Source organism: Anser brachyrhynchus (assembly GCF_964034855.1).
Source record: "Anser brachyrhynchus genome assembly, chromosome: 1".
Lineage (NCBI taxonomy): Eukaryota > Metazoa > Chordata > Aves > Anseriformes > Anatidae > Anser > Anser brachyrhynchus.
This window is the reverse complement of record NC_137694.1, coordinates 93,737,495-93,756,718: the sequence shown is the minus strand read 5'-3', so window position 1 is coordinate 93,756,718 and position 19,224 is coordinate 93,737,495. Positions and strand designations below refer to the sequence as shown.

General features: G+C 38.1%; 1 protein-coding gene across 12 annotated transcripts in view; it reads left to right on the top strand.

The window, feature by feature from the left end:
- ALCAM (activated leukocyte cell adhesion molecule) overlaps positions 1-17,549 on the top strand; it is a 118,502-nt gene extending 100,953 nt beyond the window's left edge. For 6 of the 12 annotated variants that reach the window (XM_080576547.1, XM_080576541.1, XM_080576538.1 and 3 more), the window contains 9 exons: positions 2,564-2,676; positions 3,558-3,693; positions 3,773-3,906; positions 5,149-5,281; positions 6,011-6,049; positions 6,365-6,482; positions 8,447-8,503; positions 13,513-13,629; positions 15,243-17,549. In XM_080576547.1, coding sequence (XP_080432673.1) covers positions 2,564-2,676; positions 3,558-3,693; positions 3,773-3,906; positions 5,149-5,281; positions 6,011-6,049; positions 6,365-6,482; positions 8,447-8,503; positions 13,513-13,600 — 818 coding nt within the window. In that variant the 3' untranslated portion in view covers positions 13,601-13,629; positions 15,243-17,549. Of the gene's footprint in view, positions 1-2,563; positions 2,677-3,557; positions 3,694-3,772; positions 3,911-5,148; positions 5,282-6,010; positions 6,050-6,364; positions 6,483-8,446; positions 8,504-13,512; positions 13,630-15,242 lie in introns of all 12 variants that reach the window. The other 6 variants (XM_080576548.1, XM_080576542.1, XM_080576539.1 and 3 more) reach the window with 3 other exon arrangements.
- The last annotated feature ends 1,675 nt before the right edge of the window (positions 17,550-19,224 follow it).

Sequence of the window (19,224 nt, the reverse complement as noted above, 5' to 3'; positions counted from 1 at the left end):
TAGCCTCTCCCTGAAGTTCTGCTTTTAATTATAATGGTGTTCCCAGGGCAACCACTGAATGAAGAGTTAAGATCACTGTTTTGTTACGGAAAACTCACTGTTTTCCCTTTCCCCTTTCCTTTACCCACTGTGATGTTGCCTCAAGCCTTTTTTTTTTTTTTTTTTTTTAATTCAGCTTAAAAGCCAAAAGGATGTTTTGAAGTCCTTTTCTAGCAAGTATAATAATCATGGTGAAATCATGTATGCTTGCCACTTGAGCTACAGAGTGTGTGTGTGTGTGTGTGTGCATCTGTGATAGTTATTTGACCAGGCAACTCTGCTCACACTATGAGAGGAGAAGCAAAACAGAGGTTTAGCTTGGCAAACTCTGCTTTTCTTTCAGTGTCGGATTTTCCTGAAAAAGCAATCACTAGCCTGCCAAATCCATATACTAAGAAAAATCTAGAGCAGTGTTTCCTGACCTTTCTATTACTGGGTCTCACCCTGCCTAGTGTCAAGCACAGCTATCACAGACTGTGCAATTTCCCTGAAGCCAGAACAGATTAGGAAAAGCTTGGACTCTGAGTTACACATAACAGATTCACAGATTCACAGATTTCTCTAGGTTGGAAGAGACCTCAAGATCATCGAGTCCAACCTCCGACCTAACACTAAGTACTCCACTAAACCATATCGCTAAGCTCTACATCTAAACGTCTTTTAAAGACCTCCAGGGATGGTGACTCCACCACCTCCCTGGGCAGCCCGTTCCAATGCTTAATAACCCTTTCGGTAAAGAAGTACTTCCTAACATCCAACCTAAAACTCCCCTGTCGCAACTTTCGCCCATTCCCCCTCGTCCTGTCACCAGGCACGTAGGAGAACAGACCAACCCCCACCTCTCTACAGCCTCCTTTCAGGTAACTGTAGAGAGCGATGAGGTCGCCCCTGAGCCTCCTCTTCTCCAGGCTGAACAAGCCCAGCTCCCTCAGCCGCTCCTCGTAAGACTTGTTCTCCAGACCCCTCACCAGCTTGGTCGCCCTTCTCTGGACTCGCTCGAGCACGTCCATGTCCTTCCTGTAGCGAGGGGCCCAAAACTGAACACAGTACTCGAGGTGCAGCCTCACCAGAGCCGAGTACAGGGGCACAATCACTTCCCTCGACCTGCTGGCCACACTGCTTCTTATACAGGCCAGGATGCCGTTGGCCTTCTTGGCCACCTGAGCACACTGCTGGCTCATATTCAGCCGACTATCCACCAATACTCCCAGGTCCTTCTCGGCCAGGCAGCTTTCCAGCCACTCGTCTCCCAGCCTGTAGCTCTGCTTGGGGTTGTTGCAGCCCAGGTGCAGGACCCGGCACTTGGCCTTGTTGAACTTCATGCAGTTGACCTCAGCCCATCGGTCCAGCCTATCCAGATCCTCCTGCAGAGCCTTCCTGCCCTCGAGCAGATCGACACACGCACTTAGCTTGGTGTCATCTGCAAACTTACTGAGGGTGCACTGGACGCCCTCATCCAGGTCATCGATAAAGATATTAAAGAGGACCGGCCCCAGTACCGAGCCCTGGGGGACTCCACTAGTGACCGGCCTCCAACCAGATTTGACTCCATTCACCACAACTCTCTGGGCCCGGCCATCCAGCCAGTTTCTAACCCAGCGAAGCGTACGCCAGTCCAAGCCCCGAGCAGCCAGTTTCTTGAGGAGAATGTTGTGGGGAACGGTGTCAAAAGCCTTACTGAGGTCAAGGTAGACCACGTCCACAGCCTTTCCCTCATCCACCAAGCGCGTCACTTGGTCATAGAAGGAGATCAGGTTCGTCAAGCAGGACCTGCCTTTCATAAACCCATGCTGACTGGGCCTGATCGCCTGCTTGCCCTGCAAGTGCCGCGTGATGACCCTCAAGATAATCTGCTCCATATATGGCTTTTTAAGTTACAAACAAAAACAAAGAAACCAAAGGGCTTCATGTGTGGCTGCTCAACAATATAATTCAGACCCTTTGTCCCTTAGTCAGTATCGTGTCTCATGCAAACTGTGTTGACCACCCTCGTCCTCTCCTTATGCTCAGGATGAAAATCAACCTGTTTTATCAGATTTCAGGGCATTACCCTTTGAACTCATATCCTCCCCTTCACGTTTTTATAACTAACTGTTTAGATTTATCTGTCCCCACCTGCACGAGTTCTCCCCTGAAAATATATTCCTACCTGGCCAAAAACACAGCTCCCTCACAGCAGTCTGTGCTTCCCCTATCAAGAAACACATACTGCTATGCTCAGTACTCCTTCAGATTCTTACAACTCCTCTGGCATACTTTCAGTAGTACATGGTGGAAAAAAATATATCAATTTGTTGATTAGTAATTTTCATTTTTCCTTTTAGCCAGCAAAAACATGGATGTTCTGCAATTTCAGACTAATTGTCTTCTCTCTTACTTCCAAGTTTGATTTAGATTTTATTGAACAAATTAAATCTTGCATTTAATGAGTGCAGTTAGTTGCATTTTTCTTTCCATGGTATGCCTTTGGAATGGACCAGGCATTTCAAGTTTACCATTTTGACAAATGTTCTTTCTATCCCAGATCTGGATTTGCAGCTTACTCCTAGTGGAGAAGTCACAAAACAGATTGGAGAGGCCCTGCCTGTGTCATGCACAATTTCTTCTAGTAGAAATGCAACTGTGCTTTGGATTAAGGTCAGTAATTTATCTACTTCACACTTCATCTGTGTATTCACCCCTTCATATTACTGCTGCTACTTCAATGTTTTGAAAGGATGGAAGTCATTTTAATTTAGCTTTTTGAAGAATATTGTTAAAATGAGTTTTATATGTATTGCTAAAATAAGAGATACTGCTTCAAGTTGATGACTAAAAATTAGTTACTCTAATTGTCTCAGTTTTCAAATGGAGAGAAGTAATGACCACTACAATACAAATGCAATTTTACTGAAATGGTCTAATGCAAGGCCCTTGTAGAATCAGTCCCCATTAAGGAGAAGAGCCCCTTTGGAAGAATTTGGATTTATTAATCATTTTTTCAAAGACATGCTTGGTCTAACAATAAACCTAGTAGAAGAGCAAGGGAGGTGGTTGAGAGATTGGATGTTGGCATGTGGTTTTTTAGTGACTGGTTGAAAAAAATAGCTCTCGTAGATGGCAGGTTTAAGTTATACATATACTGATGGAAACTGAAAATGATGATACCTAAGGTTGTTTAGTAGCATATGTTGAGCTCATAAGCCTTAGTCCTTAAGGAGAGTTGTCATTGTCTTGGCTTGTAACACTAGTGTTTTTGACCAGCCTACTGGCAAAGCTCAAAACTAAAAGTGATCTCATCTACACCCTTGATTTGAAAGTGAAATTGTTCAAGAAGAAGAAGCGGTTTATATAAACCTCCAGTAGTTTCCACTTTTCCTGCTGTGATGTTGTAGTTACTAATGGGAGACCAGTTAAGGAATAAGACTGTAATCTACCAAAGCGTTTGAAAAATTCTGTTAATACTGGTCACTTTTGTAATTTAGAGGTTAATGTATTCTGAATTGGAGTTCATAAAGATTAATTCCTCACTTTATCAGGACAATACCAGAATGCAAACAAGTCCATCATTTTCAAGTCTGCAGTATCAAGATGCTGGAAACTATATCTGCGAAACTACTCTGCAGGAGGTTGAAGGGTTAAAGAAAAGAAAGACACTTAAACTTATTGTGGAAGGTAAGAAAACAAAAAAAAAACTATGATTATTAATTGTTCTGTTCAAACAAAGTGCTTAAGTGTAATATTTTTCTTCTAGGAAAACCTCAAATCAAAATGACGAAGAAAACCAACACAAATAAAATGTCTAAAACAATTGTCTGCCATGTGGAAGGTTTTCCCAAACCAGCAGTGCAATGGACAGTTACTGGCAGTGGAAGCATCATAAATAAAGCAAGTATCTTTCTTACTACTTTATTCATTAAAAGATAGAGGGTACAACCTAAAGGTAAGAAAAATTTTCCAGGTAGTGAGATTGAAGAAACTCAGTCAATTTTATTTATCTAAGAAAAGGCAGGTTAAATGATATTGCATACTTTGTGGATGGTAGATACATGTATGATTTCTGACAATAAAGAGCTATTGAATATAGCAGGCAAAGGTACAAGAGTTCAGTTAGCTACAAGGTTAAGCTGGAAGAAGAAAGAAAAGGTTACAAACGAAATGTACATTTTTAAGTGAGGGTGTTTAGTCATTTTATCTGGATAATGTGGTGACTTTGCCATTGCACAAGGAATTTACAAATAATAATGGAACTATTGAATTTGTTAGAAAGCAGGTACTTGATGTAGGAATTAACTGCGTGAAATGTTACAAGTACAAATCAGAAAGTATATGTGCTATAGTTCCTTACAGGCTTTGCAGTTTTTATCCTAATTTTTATAGGTCTTTATAGATTATATATTATATATAGTTTATAGATTTAATTACTTCATTAGGCTTTGCTTTAGTCCTAGGGAATTACACATGACTGTAAAAGTTTGTCCATTTACTTGCACCTTTAGGTTAGGAATTGTGTTGTCTATAAAATTAATTGAAAATATATTTTTTCTGGACACTATTAAAGTAAGAATGATGTTCAGCAACTTCAAGGAACAACTTCATATCCTCATTGCAGCACAGATACCACTAAATATAAATAGCTTGGCAAAATGATTCTTAGAGTGGAAACAACTCAGGACTTGGAAGTTGGAGAGTAGAAATCTTACAGTGTTTATTCCCCATATAAAGGCATGAATGAGAAGGAGCAAGGTGGAAAGAAATGAGAAGTCTGGTTTGGGGTTTTTCCTTAAAGAATTTTGTCACTTGGAAATTCTTTTAAATAGTTGAAAGAAATGAAAGCAAATACAGAATGTGGCCGATTTTATCAAAAATGCATCTTTATTAGTGGTCTTACAGTACATGCTATGCAAAATGTAGATATAACTGAATATCTTGAGCAAAGTGTTTTCTTGCAAACAGTCATGTTACCATGTAATAAAAATCATGAATTATTTTTATTGGTGCTATTTGGAAAATTGAAATATTAGTTGATCATTATTTCATTCTGAACATTTTCATTGTGTAATGCAGGTAATGCATTTATTGTTCTTTGCATTTTTCAAGGATACTAATCTTCATTTTCTACCTTTTCAGACAGAGGAGACCAAATACGTTAATGGAAAATTTTCCAGTAAAATTGTAATTGCTCCTGAGGAAAACGTGACTTTAACTTGCATTGCAGAAAATCAGCTAGAAAGAACCGTGACCTCTTTGAACGTCTCTGCTAGTGAGTACCTTTTAAAGATTATTTCCTTAAAATTGTAGTTTTACATTAAGTAACCGCACTTCACACTCAAATGAAGAGTAGGTGTTCATAGTAATGTTGATACTAAGATAGATATTCAGCCTTTTTGTCGTAAAAGGCAAGTAATTGCACATACAGCCTGGTTTAGTAGTACATAGAATTTATTGGTAGTTTTCTGGATGAAGTCACTTAGCCAAGGAAGTCATGAAGATTAGCTATATCATGTATGCACATATTTTGTATTATTACAAAATAATATTACAAAAATGTTACAAAATAATATTATAGCAGTAGTACAAAACAATATACGTTTTGTATGCATAAAATATCATTTACAAAAGACAAAAGTCTTTATTACTACATAATCATCTTTTAGTCCCTAAATTCCAGTTTATCATTACTGGGAAGACTTGATTCTGAATGTCAGTGTTCAGTGATGAAATGGAGTGAGAAACTACTATTTATGAAAAAGTAGCACAGAAACATATAGTCAGAAATATTTCTGTGATCAATGTTACAGTTTTTGAGTAAGATTCTTCAACTGGATACATTATAGTTACAAAACAATGACTTCTGCTCAAAGATTAATTATCTCATTGGGCAAATACTGCATTAAGTTTCAGCGTTTCTGTCATTGCTGTAAATAGACAATTAACGGTAAATTTCAGGTATAACACTTTTTATAATTAATTTTAATATTTCTCATTTCAGTAAGTATCCCAGAATATGATGAGCCAGAGGATAGAAATGGTATGTATGGCTTTCCATTTCCATAACCCTTTCTATTTATTTTTTTTCAGTTTAAGACCTAGGTAGTCTCACCAAACAAGTTCCACAGCCCCTTGGACTTGAAGTAGCTAGTGCCATGATTGACTAAGAATATGACTTTCTTGAAGTTTTAAGTGTTTTTTTTTTAACCTTGTCTTTAAGAACAGTGCTTACTTTTTTTTTTTTTTCATTTGACATTCTGACTCCTTTTCTTGTTTCTGATGGCAATACTTTAGAAATGGTGTAACACTTTTCTTTATCATAGGTCACCTCATTATCTTTTCTTCTTTGCTTCAGATGACAATAGCGAAAAGGTTAATGACCAGGCAAAGCTAATAGTGGGCATTGTAGTTGGTCTTCTGCTGGTTGCCCTGGTTGCCGGCGTTGTCTACTGGCTCTATGTGAAGAAATCAAAGTAAGAATTTATGAAAAATTTTATATTACATTTTAAAAAATAATCAGAAATGTGTATTTACCTGTTTTCCTTTTGGCAGCATTCCAGTAGTCTGAACAGGGACAAGTTATTAGTATGTGCATTTAACAGAGAAAGGAAACTCGATGCCAACTCTTGTTGGCATGCCCTAATGCTTAACAGGACATGTCTCTTGGAGGTGGGACTCCATGACTTTCCTACCTAGTCATCTATAATGAGGCTCTGTTTCCTGACAGCCAAGCCTGAGCTGAGTCTTGCATTTAAATACAGTACTTGTTACTTAATTGTCGGGTGTTACCCCTGTGTGGCTTTACTGATACTAGAAACTGTCCTCACTTAAAGGTGGAGGTGGGGTAACTGTTCTGCTTTTTAGAAAGTAGATTAAAGTACAGAATGTCTGAATTATCTCAGGGAGGAAAAAGGTCCATAATTCATTTGTTCACATATACTTTGAGATGTTTGAAGTAAGATTGATAAAGATAGACCTTTTGTTGCTGAAAAACTAGAAGCCCTCATCAAAATCAGTATGTTTTAGCCATCCTAAACGCATACAGGATTTGCAAGTGAGGCCTGCTTGGCTTTCAAGTTTCTTTATTATCTCACAGGCTCACTTTGAGATCATCCAGTTTATTTTCTAAAACGTAACCATGTTTCTCCATCTTTTTAAAGATGGTCATGACTGTATGCTGTTTGGCCTTATCACCACATATCTGTCTCTAGGGAGAACATATGACAGGAGTGTTGTCTTAAGAGTTCCATACAACTACTTTTTGACAAGGTAGATTAAAGAAGTTATGCATAAGTAAAAATCAGTATGGGTATACAAACAATTTTATAATTCTTTTTATGACCTTTCATTAAAATTAGCTCAAATGAATTCTAGAATATACTAGAGGAATTTTACTATGAACAAATATGTTTCATTGATATGAAATTACAACAAGAAAATTCTCCATCTGCTTGTATTAGAAAATGCTATTTTTTGAGGTATTTCATAAGGATTTTACTCCAGACATAGCTGAGTGGGTTTTGGAAGTTCTGCAAATAGAGAAATGCTGTAAATGACCCAAGCACAGAACCACATTTGGATATTCAAGGGGGGGGGACAGGGTGGAGAGCTATTTTTTGCAATGCTTAGGCTTCTGGTTAGATATTAAAAAGTAATAATAACTTTGAGGTGCTCCTCCCACACTTTGCTACTCTTTAATAACGTCCAGAACAATTTTCTTTCATCTCTGTTTTGCATATGAGAATGTACAATCATAAAACTGTACATTGATTGGGGTGTTTTTTTTTTTTTTTTTTCCTGCAACAAGTGGTTTGGGAACAAGGAGGGCAGAGAATTACATTTACATCATTAGGTAGTGTGGGGAAAGCTAACGAGAAACTTAGACTATAGGATGTCCTTTGATGAAATAGGCTTATGATTTAAGATAGCTTTTTCATCTTCAAAGATAGGATATGTTATATTCTAAACAGACAACGCTTTTCATTGTGCTCAATTTCTCTTCTATAAGCTTTGAGTAAATATTAGAGCTGGAATTATTTAAAAGGTTTACTGGAAACAAACTAAAAATTGCTTTATAGTTAAATAATGGTCTTCATATTTGATACAATGTTACCAGCCTCTGAAACTATTAATAACTGATGCATCGTCATTGACAATCTCATGTTCTAAGTATATATTTAAGTTGATCTGTTATTATTCTCCCTAACTTCTGAATGCCATGCTTGCAAGAGCAAGCAGAGTGTCAGTATCTATTCTGACAAAGTTTTCAGCACAAATTGTAGTCTAGAAATAGGAGTGGCACTTGCAAAGAACACCTAACAACTTCAGACACAACCTGTGTCTAATCACAACCCTCCGTCTCCATAGAGGCCAACAGTTAGTAGTTATTTTTTAACCCACCCTTGAACAGTAACTCACCTGATCTCTATCCCCAAAGTGACGCCAAAGGAAAGTCTGAGAAGGCAGCAGCACAGAACTTTCCAAGTCTGCCGAGGCAAGAAAAACATTACTTTTTTCATTATTGGTGTTGTGGTTTGTATAATCTTCTATTGTCTTGTCATCCACACGAAGTAGGAATTATACTTGTAGCCTTGGAATATATTCACAATAAATCACTTATATAGTTATTCACTGCCTCAGCTCCACTTGATGCAAAAGCTGATTATTGCCACATATTCTTTTCACTATGAATATTATCCCATAAATCAGGCACTCATCTGTATTCCATATCCTACAACCAGCCTCCTCTCACATTAAGAGTTGAGGCTACCGATCCCCGCATGCTATGTTTCTCCTTCATCTGAGCAGAAGGCCAAACATTTGTTTTCTATAGCTGTTCTCCTTTTTCCAAAAGGATATTTTAAACTAATTTGCACTGAACAGAGTATAATTAAACACTTTAGAATCTTACTAAAATTTGAATGATTCTAGGCCAGACATCTTCAGTAATTCCTTTGTATATAAAATTTTCATCTTGCCACATACAGCTGAGAGTACTATACAAATAAAAGGTTTAGAAAGAAAACATAGCATGCAAAGCCCTGTATTCCTGTTCTCTAGGCATGGAAGTGTTGCATGTATATTGAATATTTTTCCCATTTTTGCTCCTTGGGCTTGGAGGTACACAAATCTCCACTTAGGTGGGGCTAGACCAAGGTGTAAGTAGTTTAAAACGGGCAGATTGAAGCACAACAGCACAGCGGCAGTCTTAAGATTGTCCATGCTCAGAACACAATAAACTATTGAAATTCTTCTTAGAACACAGTAATCAGCTTTACTGTTACTTTATAGGAAATTAGCACATGAAACCAAACATGGCAGGACAAATATATAGGAAACTTGCTTATGTTTTCAATGAGACTAGCATTTGCATTATTTTTCATGAAATTTGCCTTCCACAGAACAGACCAAGTTACAAACATCTCTGAAAGTGTCAGTTAATGTCACAAAACTTCTGTAAATTCATAAATTGAATTCAAAAAGTGTTCGTTCATTTCTTGATCACTAGAATGGTTTTCTAATTTGTCTTCTTTTTTCCTACTGATAGACATCTGAATGTAATTGTAGGAATTAGAAGACAAGATTGGGGTAAATGGAAAGAGAGAGCAAATATTTCCATGTTTGGTTGTATAATACCCTCAGCTCCTAGGAAATCTCTTGCAGCTTTGCAGTTCAGTGTCTTAACATGCCTTTCAGAAGTATTGCAAACATTAATGAAATTCACAGCTCTTGCTTCAACACCCAGAACTACATTCTATGTGTATTCTCTTACCTGTTGTTATCACAAGTTGATAACGGGACAAAAGGCGCTGCAAATTTTCTTCTGAAATGGAACCGAGGGTGAGGCCTAGGCTTGTGAGATAAGAAGAAATGAGGAATTAAATCCCAAGGATAATTTTTGTGTAATCTGTATGCAGTGTATATTTACTCTAAAGCAGGCAAATCAAGGGAGATGGAAAAAAAAGTCTTTATGTTAAAAATAACGTTATCAGCAGTAACTAAACAAAATACATGAAAATAATGGCCCTTCAACACACACACACAGAAGAAAACTAAAAACTTCACTTTGGTACTACTTAGAGAGATTTTGATTAGGATTCCCTGAGGGATAATTATTTTCCTGAAGAGCAAGCACAGATAAATGTAAAACATGAGTCATAATTTTAGCAAGAACTTGGAATGATCTGTTTTACAAATGAATTTAAAAGAAAAAAAACAAAACAAAACAAAAAAACCCACCACCACCAAAACAAACAAACAAACAAAACAGCTGAGAGATGTAAGCAAGCTCATATTCATACAAGCAACTTCTCACTCTTCAGAACAGTATGGCCACAGTATACTAAGGTGGGGGCTTTGTAGATCTGTACATCTTGTTGTGCATGAGCTCACCTGGGCAAAGTAGGCTGTCTTGTCCTTCTTGGCAAATCCTCTGCAATATTTGAGTCCATTCAGACTGAGCTGCCCAGCTGCTCAGATACCGTCAGGAAGTCTCTAGTCTCTCTTGAGTTGCAAGTCGAGCAAGTTGACAGTAGTCAATGCACTAAAAAAGTAAGGAACAACAGTTATTGAATATTAAACTGGCAAAGGACCATTTGGCATCTGTCTCAAGTCACCTCAGGAAGTGACAGAAAGCGTGCTTTGGGCCCTTTCTCTCTTACAAGCCCAGGCCACATCTGTCGAGCCCTGAGGATTGGTGCTATGCCAGGGTCACCTGTTCCTCTGCTGTTGGCACCACACTGCCAATGGATCACCTGGTTGCGCCTCAGTCCGATTTTCTCTTCTAGCTCTTCTTAATAGCACTATTTAGATAGCACTAAAAAAAGCAAAAAAATTGTTTTGTGCTGAGGTGGTGAATCTGCCTACATAACAGTATTTGTGTAACAAAATGAAAAAGTCAGCAAGATCACCGAGCTACTAGAATTAAACTTTGTGTTTCAGTCTCAGGCACTCAGAATCTAAATCCATCTGGTTTTCAGACAGGAAAAACTGCTGCTGCTCTCATTTTAAACAAGCAGTATATACCATACTCTGTAATACAGAGTTCGGGGTGACCTACCTCTTTCAAAGTGAGAGCGCTGCCTTTTAGCTCTCTATTCTCACCCATTTTGGCTTTAGGAAAATAGAGATGACATTTAGTGAGGTGAACACCACAGCTTCACTGAATGCGGAACTGAAATAGAACACCTGAAAAATAAAATTTGATAGCAGTGCAGGATCTCCCAGTTTTAGTCACTGAACCATTTTAGTGTGATCAAAAAACAGTAATGCCAGTTAGTTACAGTTCCCTCTGTCATTAAGTGTCAGGTCATTTGAGATCCAGTATACTTTGGGCACTCTAAAACTCCTGATAAGAAGCCAAAAAAAGGATCATGCTGAGCCATGCCAATAGTCCATCTAGCCCATTACTTGTCTCCCAGAGCAGACATAAGCAGTTACATAAAGTGGTGAGAGAACAGGGTGGACAAGCATGATGCTGCTTTCTTAACCTCCAACTCACATCAGCTCAGGTAATTGCCCAAGTCCGGATTCTTTCAGCTTTTCATTTCCTTGCCTGCTGTCTACTCTCCAGTTTTGTAAGACTTATGTATGGAAAAGGCCATGCCAAGCCAGATTCTGTGCTATACCTGAAACAAAAATATTTTTTACATTTAAATTTAAAAAGTTAAAAATTTTCTATTTTTTTTTAGTTAAGGGCTTTATGTGTTTGCTTGGGTGTTTTGTTTCTGTTTTTTACTAGGATTAAAGAGATTTGTGAAAGGCTACTAAGAACACAGGAGAAGATTAATCTCTATCAAAGCACTGAATTTTCTTCCTCATTGCATCTTAAATCCTTCCCTTCTGTGCAAGTAATGCGTTTCAGGTTTTGAGATACCAGGAGAAGGTAGAAAGTTTACAGTACAATAGAAATTTGCCACTACAGAGCAAGTTACTTTGGGTTATAAACTCAGCATTTTTTAAATTAGATTTGCCTGTGACAAGCAGTAGTTTGGAGCTGTGCAGTAAGTGGTTTTTACAGCAAAACTGGTTCTGCACAGACACCTACCTTCCTGTCAGCCACACAAACATGACAGAGGCAGTCTAATAACAACAGTAAGAGGTAAAAACGACTTGGAAACATTAAAAGTTCAAACCACTTAGGAAGTAACCCACTCCAAAATCTTCTCAGTTTTGGAGTGGTCCCATTCTGTGCAATCTGTGGCACGTGGGGCCCACAGTCGCGTGCCCCACTAGTGCTCCCCATCACACATCCCCTGGGCAGAGGAGCAGCATCCGGCAGATGCCCGGAGGTGCTGAGGGGCAGGGGTATTTGCACCCTTCAGAAGCTCTTTCTAGATAAAGCCTCGGTGGCACTCTGAACGATCCCTTTCAAGGCTCCTTCAGCTGACGGCACGCGTGTTGCTCAGCCTTTGCTCAGATGGAGGACGTGCACAGAAACACTCCGCTAGCAAAAACTGAAATCAGCAGTTTTGTGAGGTACATACCTGCATGGTGTCGGCGTGACATGTCACACTATCTCGCTAACCTGTGTCTTCATTGTATTTCGCAAGTCAGTGTCACTACGGATCTTTACCCTGAAGCAAGGGTGAGCATATGCATGAATCTGTCACAACAGATGTTACTTTTCTGTAGGGGAAACAAATTATCCATAGAGAAAATGCCTATACCATAATCTGCTTTGACACTAGGGATTTATTTTGTCCCACTCAAACCCATTTGCCCATTTACATTTTAAAAATTGTGGCCTTCAAAATGTTATCACAGCACTGCAGGAATCTTTCACCTTGGCAGACAGTGAGGCTTCTCACACACTAAATGAATGGCTTAGTGGTTTTATTGTGCTAAGCCAGACTAAGCACTTAACTCATTAATTCATCTCCACTACTTGTATTAAAGACAACCTGCTATTTTAAATGAGGCATACCTCTTTTCTCCCCCTCAAACATTTGCACAGTCTCTTCTTTACCCAAACCTTGTCAGTCATAGCTACCACAGATCTGGAAGACAGAACGTGTTTTTTCCAGTGCTGCCTGAATTTTCATTAATTTCTTCCCAGTTAAAGAGCTGCTGTTTGGCACAGGCTCTGAAAGGCAATTACTATGAGTACACAAAAGATTGCTATGTTGATCAAGATACCTTAGCCACACTTGTAACATTTGGAGTACGCCTTAAAGCAAACTCTTGTTTATTGAAACAAGCTACACAATTAATTTGTCAAGATACATGGATCTGCACAACTGGTTTAACCTTAGCAAATATTCGCTAGCTCAGAATAATTCTGAATTTCTGAAGAAGTAAAGCATACATACACAGGCCTGCTGCAGTACGCCAGTGGGGAATCTGGTGCTATCGGTCTGTTTACAAACATATGCAAGCCTATTGCTCTGCTCCAAACAGAACTGTAAGAATTTTCTGTTTCACTGAGAGGGGAAGAGCAGCATCATTAATGTATGGAACAAAGCGCTGCAGACATACAAAAATAAACTTATTTTTTCATTTTAGGACAGCATCAAAACATGTAGACAAAGATCTTGGAAATATAGAAGAAAACAAAAAGCTAGAAGAAAACAATCATAAATCTGAGACTTAAGAGACAAAATGCGTCAGTCATCATTCCAGGTAGGCTTTTCATATTGCTACGTATATCAGCTGTTTGGCCACCACTTCTCCCTAGCAATCTGCGTGTAGCAATCACGGTGGTAGCTTGGAAGCTGTTGCTTACCTTTCCGAGGCTGGGAAGTGGAGTGGTTGTTGACTGTGGTAGTATTGGGACAGACTCGAGCCCCTGGCCAGTTACGAATTCATACCTGCATACACACATGTTAAAAAAGCCAAATATTTAGATCTAAGTTAGCACTTGGTTTTATTTTAATTCATGCACTTGGGGAAATGAAAATAAAAATTTGTATAATATAGCACTGTGGTATATACATATACATACCTGTGTGCATGTGAAGAGGACGCTTAGGTACTATTTAGCAGATTTAGAGTTACAACTTCCAATGTTCACAGGAGCCTTCTTGCCCTACTGGAAGCAGTAGTTTTTGGTAGGCTTTATTCATCATCGCTGCAAGAGGCCTGAATCTTTCCTAAGAATAAAATTATTATTTTATTCAAGATCTCACATGCTGATATGGTTATCGATATGATCTTCGGAAGAGACACTGCATATTAAGCTAGTAACAATGCAACAGGTACAAAGGTTTTCCCAACTGGGATCAGTATAAAATAAACGGTATAAAAACCAGGTAGACACAGAGCTCTGTCAGAAGTTTCTGGGGCACTACAGAGCACCAACAGCACCACCCAGTGTTCACATTCAAATACACCACTGCTGCATATATGCATGCCACTGCTGCATTTCTCTGCTTAGTACTCAAAGTACGGGGTTTAGGCCATATTTCTGAGCACCTGGAGTCGTTGGTGGTAGCACAAGAGTGCAGAAACCAGCTAACCATATTGAGCTTTCTTCAATTAATCATCAACTGATCTTAAAAATGGGACTAGTAAGTGTTCAGTGGTGCTGCCTTGGGAGTTCCTCAACAGGAAAGCCATGGAGGGCCCTGATTTCCAGTGGCTGTAAGTATATAGCATTGGATACCTTCTCTGGCTACCAGGGTTTTAAAGTATGTAGCAGAGTTATCATGTTTCTCATGTCTATAAAAAATACAGTTTGGATTATGAATAATTTCAGTATGTTACCTGAAATTTTAAAATACAAGTCTATATTTTTACACTAAATACGCAGAGCTCAGGGGGTAGAATGATACAGTATGTAAAGATGCAGCATTCCTTTGCTAGGGATATCAGTATTTTACTAGTATGGAAGAGCAAATTGGGAATGCCCAAAGTAAACCGATTTGCAATATCAAGGGGATTAGATGGAGACAAAATTACTGAGGGTTTTTATTGACCATAGCAGCTCAAACAGCATCATGGACCTACAGTGCAATCTCTTACTACAATTTTTTGTTTCTTCAGATCAGTATTTCTACATAAGTGTAGAGCTTATCCAGAAATACATTACTTTGCAGATAAACTTACCTGATTTACCAGGAACAGCGTTGCAACAAGCTGTTCTTACAATGTAAGAAAGTATTCTCATTATTGAATTGCAGAACAAAATATTGCTAATGTAACTTTTTATTTAGAGGTTAGATACTGAGCGGTTATGTTGGTTAACATATTTAAGACTAAAACTGCTTAACTGGCTTTATCTCTCATGTTTTCAGAGAATACATATAGACCAATTGAAGCATGAACGTGGATTGTATTTAAACATATACAAAGAAGTGACAGCTATTCATGGTTCAAGTATTAAACAGATCATACTACCAAGTTTTCGGAGGATTTTAGACACAATTATCTCAAGCTAAAAAACAAAAACAAAACAACTAATTTTGGCAACAGCCATGATAATAATAGGTCACCATATTGTGTTCTGTTTGAAATATTTTTTTGTAAATGTCTGCACTGAAGATTTCTTTTTGTTTGCCTTTATGTAAATTTTTTACGTAGCTATTTTTATACACTGTAAGGCTTTGTTCTGGGAGTTGCTGTTATTCTGATGTATAGTGTAATGGTTTTATTTCAATTGTTTTTATGACACCCTTTGGGCAGGTACATGTCTAATTCTGATTGTTATCAGTGAAGCCTCTGCTTTGTAGCAAGTACCTAAAGTGTAAGATTGTCTTAAAGGAAAATATCAATCTCCTTTTTCATTCTTAGAAATCACAGTAAAGAAGAAGGGTGACAGCTGTGACAAAAATAAACTAAACTGCTAATAAAAGTGAAAATTAAAGAAAGCCAAACAAAGGGAAACAGCCAGAAAGGGAATTAAATTTCTATGGAAAAGGCTGGGTATTGAACAAGGAACACAATGAAAAATTCTTAGCCTATGTGCAGATGGTGGTTAGTAATTCTTTTCTTCTAGAGCAAGACGTGCATTTTGTTGATACATTACCTGTTGTCTTTCATGTTAGAATTAGGATAAGGAACTGGAATTCTGGATTGATTTTGATTCCTTTACGTTATCCGCTGCCTTAAAGTACTGTACCTTTTATTCATTTCAAAAAGATATCAGTCAGAATTGGAGACTTTTTAAAAAAAAAATAGAGAAAAAAAGTGGTCATATCAAAGCTGCATTTTTTTCCACAAAAATAGAATATATATATTTTTTGTGTGTTTTTGTTAACTATGCTACAGATATTGAATGCACCTTGAGATAATTTTAGTGTTTTTAACTGGTACTTAATTTATCAAACAGTACATATAATTGTAACAATGAAATGTCTATGTATCTTTAGTTACATTCAAGTTTGTAACTTTATAAACATGTTTTATGCTTGAGGAAATTTTTAGAATGGTACTGATAAGAAAATGTTTTGGCGTAAATGGCCAATAGAAAATTGTACTGAAGGGGGAAAGGTTTCATCTTCTTGGAAGGTTAGTTTCTGGAAGAAAGTAATAGGCAGCTTTGATGAAGAGGAACTGTAGAGCAAGCAGAACATCAGGTTTCCATTTACAAATATCCAGGGAAAAGTATGTTTTTATAGACTGGTAGGCAAAAATAAATAAATAAATAAAAGAAAGAGATGGACGTTAGGAAATGTATTTTGCCACTTTTGCATTATTTAGGGGGAAGAAAACACTGTTACTTGTAAATTTGTAAAATGTTACATGTCTGGGCAGTAGTGACTGATGTCTTAATAAAAGCTTCCTGTAGTGCATTGGCATGGATTAAATACATAAGATGTCCTATAAACTCTATGCTGTATAAAACAATAGAGGGAAATCCTGTTATATGCCTCTAAACTCTGATTTGTTACTGTTTTATTTGGCAAAAAGAAAATAATTATAATCTTGGTCAATATTTAAACCAAAGTAAAATGGGGTAAAAAACCAAAGTAATTTGTTTTGCATGGCTAAGCCATTATGTTATCTCTGTAAATATTGTGATTTTTTTTTTAGAATTTTGTTAAAAAAATTCTAAAATTTTTAAACACCTGTTTTTCCAAAATAAAACGTGAACACACAAAAAAGTTACTTTATATACAAATATATCCTTTTCTTTTGGTGCAAGAACACTGCCAAGTGATACACATTTTTTAAAAAAGATGCAGTGGGCATGACTCTAAACAGGAAAAGCTGTAACAGAATGCAGTGAAGGAGTATGCAAAAATCAACTATCTTTGTTTATAACACTACAAATTGTTCTTAAATACAGAGAAGAAACCTCCAAAGATCATCAGGGAAAGCATAGGGAAGGGTTGAAAATGTTCATACCACTGTCTTGGGAATGTGGGGGAAGAAGAGAAGAAGAAGTCCTTCGACTTCCACAGCTATGAGAAAGGAATTAAAACACCGTCTCATCTTTTGGGATTCTGCTAGATCTCCTATGCACTTTAAATCGTCAGTCCTGGGAGCCGGGTTTTTCACTGCTCCGCGTTCACTATAGGCACGTTTCAAGAACCAAGAGTGCAAAAAAATTAATGTTTCTATCCATGCCTAAACAACAATAAAACCGAAGTATGTCTTCACCTGCTTGTCTGACATCTCAGTTTCAAAGACCGCATATGAACGCGAGGGAGGGCACTTACCCAGAGCTCACGCTGTCGTTGACTCTAACCCAGATAATTTGCACTTGCAGAATCTGGCTTCAAGAAGTCCCAGGAGGTCCAGGGGGTGTTTGGGCCTTCTCATGCACCTAGAGAGCACAAGTACTCACTTAGAGACAAGGTTAACTGCGCCATGATGCCGTGTAGGCGTGTGAAACCTTCCAAGTGGTCATTGTGCATCTCCACTTGTGGCCTGGTTAAATAAAAACAAAACAAAAAAAACACTCTAGCAAAGAATCGTAGGTGTTCTGCTTGAAATTTTGTATACCACACTGGTGTTCAACTTCAGTTTACTACACGTGGGGAGGAAAAAAAATACATCCCTCCTTAGCAATGGTTTAAAAGCATGACAACTGGGAGTGGAAGAAAGGCAATCCTCTTGTTTTAAGGTTGGGAAATTAAGACACATCATGGTGTCGGTTCACAGCTGTGCAGGAAACCACCACTGAGCTTGAAACAGGTTTGTCTGCATGGTGCAAAGGCAGCATCCTGCAAGAGTTATCCCACAGGCTCTGCAAGCCATCAATTTTTTAAGTCCTTAGACACAATAATCTCTAAACTGTAGCTCACTGTAATAGATAGGAGCCACAATTAAAATGCTACCACAGAAACGTGGTAGGTAATGGCATGGCCAGAAGGCAAGGCCTTCTGGAGAAAGAGTAAGGGCTTGAACTCAACACATCAAAAGGCAAAACATCGGGTAGATTTTGTACCACATCTAAAGCCTACAGAACAACTTGCTTTCTAGGATTTTAACGCGCCTCCATCTACTACGCTCCTTGAGCTAGCAGGTGTTCAGAGCCTTAACCAGCATTAAATTCTTACTGGATTGCGAATCAGCAAAAACAAACTGTCCACACCCAATCATCTGTATTACCTATGACATGCCAACATCAACACGGATAGTTTAGGCAGTATGTTACACCTTTTTCTGCACAGAGAGTTTTCATTATGTCATTTTTTTTAAATACATGTACAAATCAGTAACTAAATTATAAGTTGATTACTTGAACATTATGAGATGCCAACATATTTTATCCACATTGGTAGCAGCCATAGAGACAGACAAAGAATGAATAAATGTAAATTTGTTGGATTTTGTTTGTCTGTTTTTTAAGATAAATTTCTCCACAGAACATCCAGTATTCACCTAATATCCTTGGCTGTTGCAGTTAAATCTGATTTACTCGTACTACCACATGTAGCTGGTAGCTGGATACTTTCCTGTTGACTTCATGTTTAGACAGCCATATGTACGCAATTATCTCAGCTAAGATTATCAGTGACATACGAAATGAGATCCTGACCTCCTGTGTCAACCACATCTGTGCAAAGGTTTTTCTGGGTTTTCTTTTGATGAAAAAGCATCTCCATCCAGGTAGCTGTTTCCAATAATTGCCTAGTACAGGTTTTTGAACAGCCTGCTCCTGCAGGCAGAATAGTCAACGTGTGAGGATGGAGGGAACACAGGAGGTACAGCACTTCTAGTGAGGTACTTCTACCCTGAAGGGCTCACACCCTTCTAGAGGAGGGTGAGATCCTCAAGCCAGTGTAAATCAGTTTATCTCCAGTGCTGAACAAGGTTCATGTCAGCCTT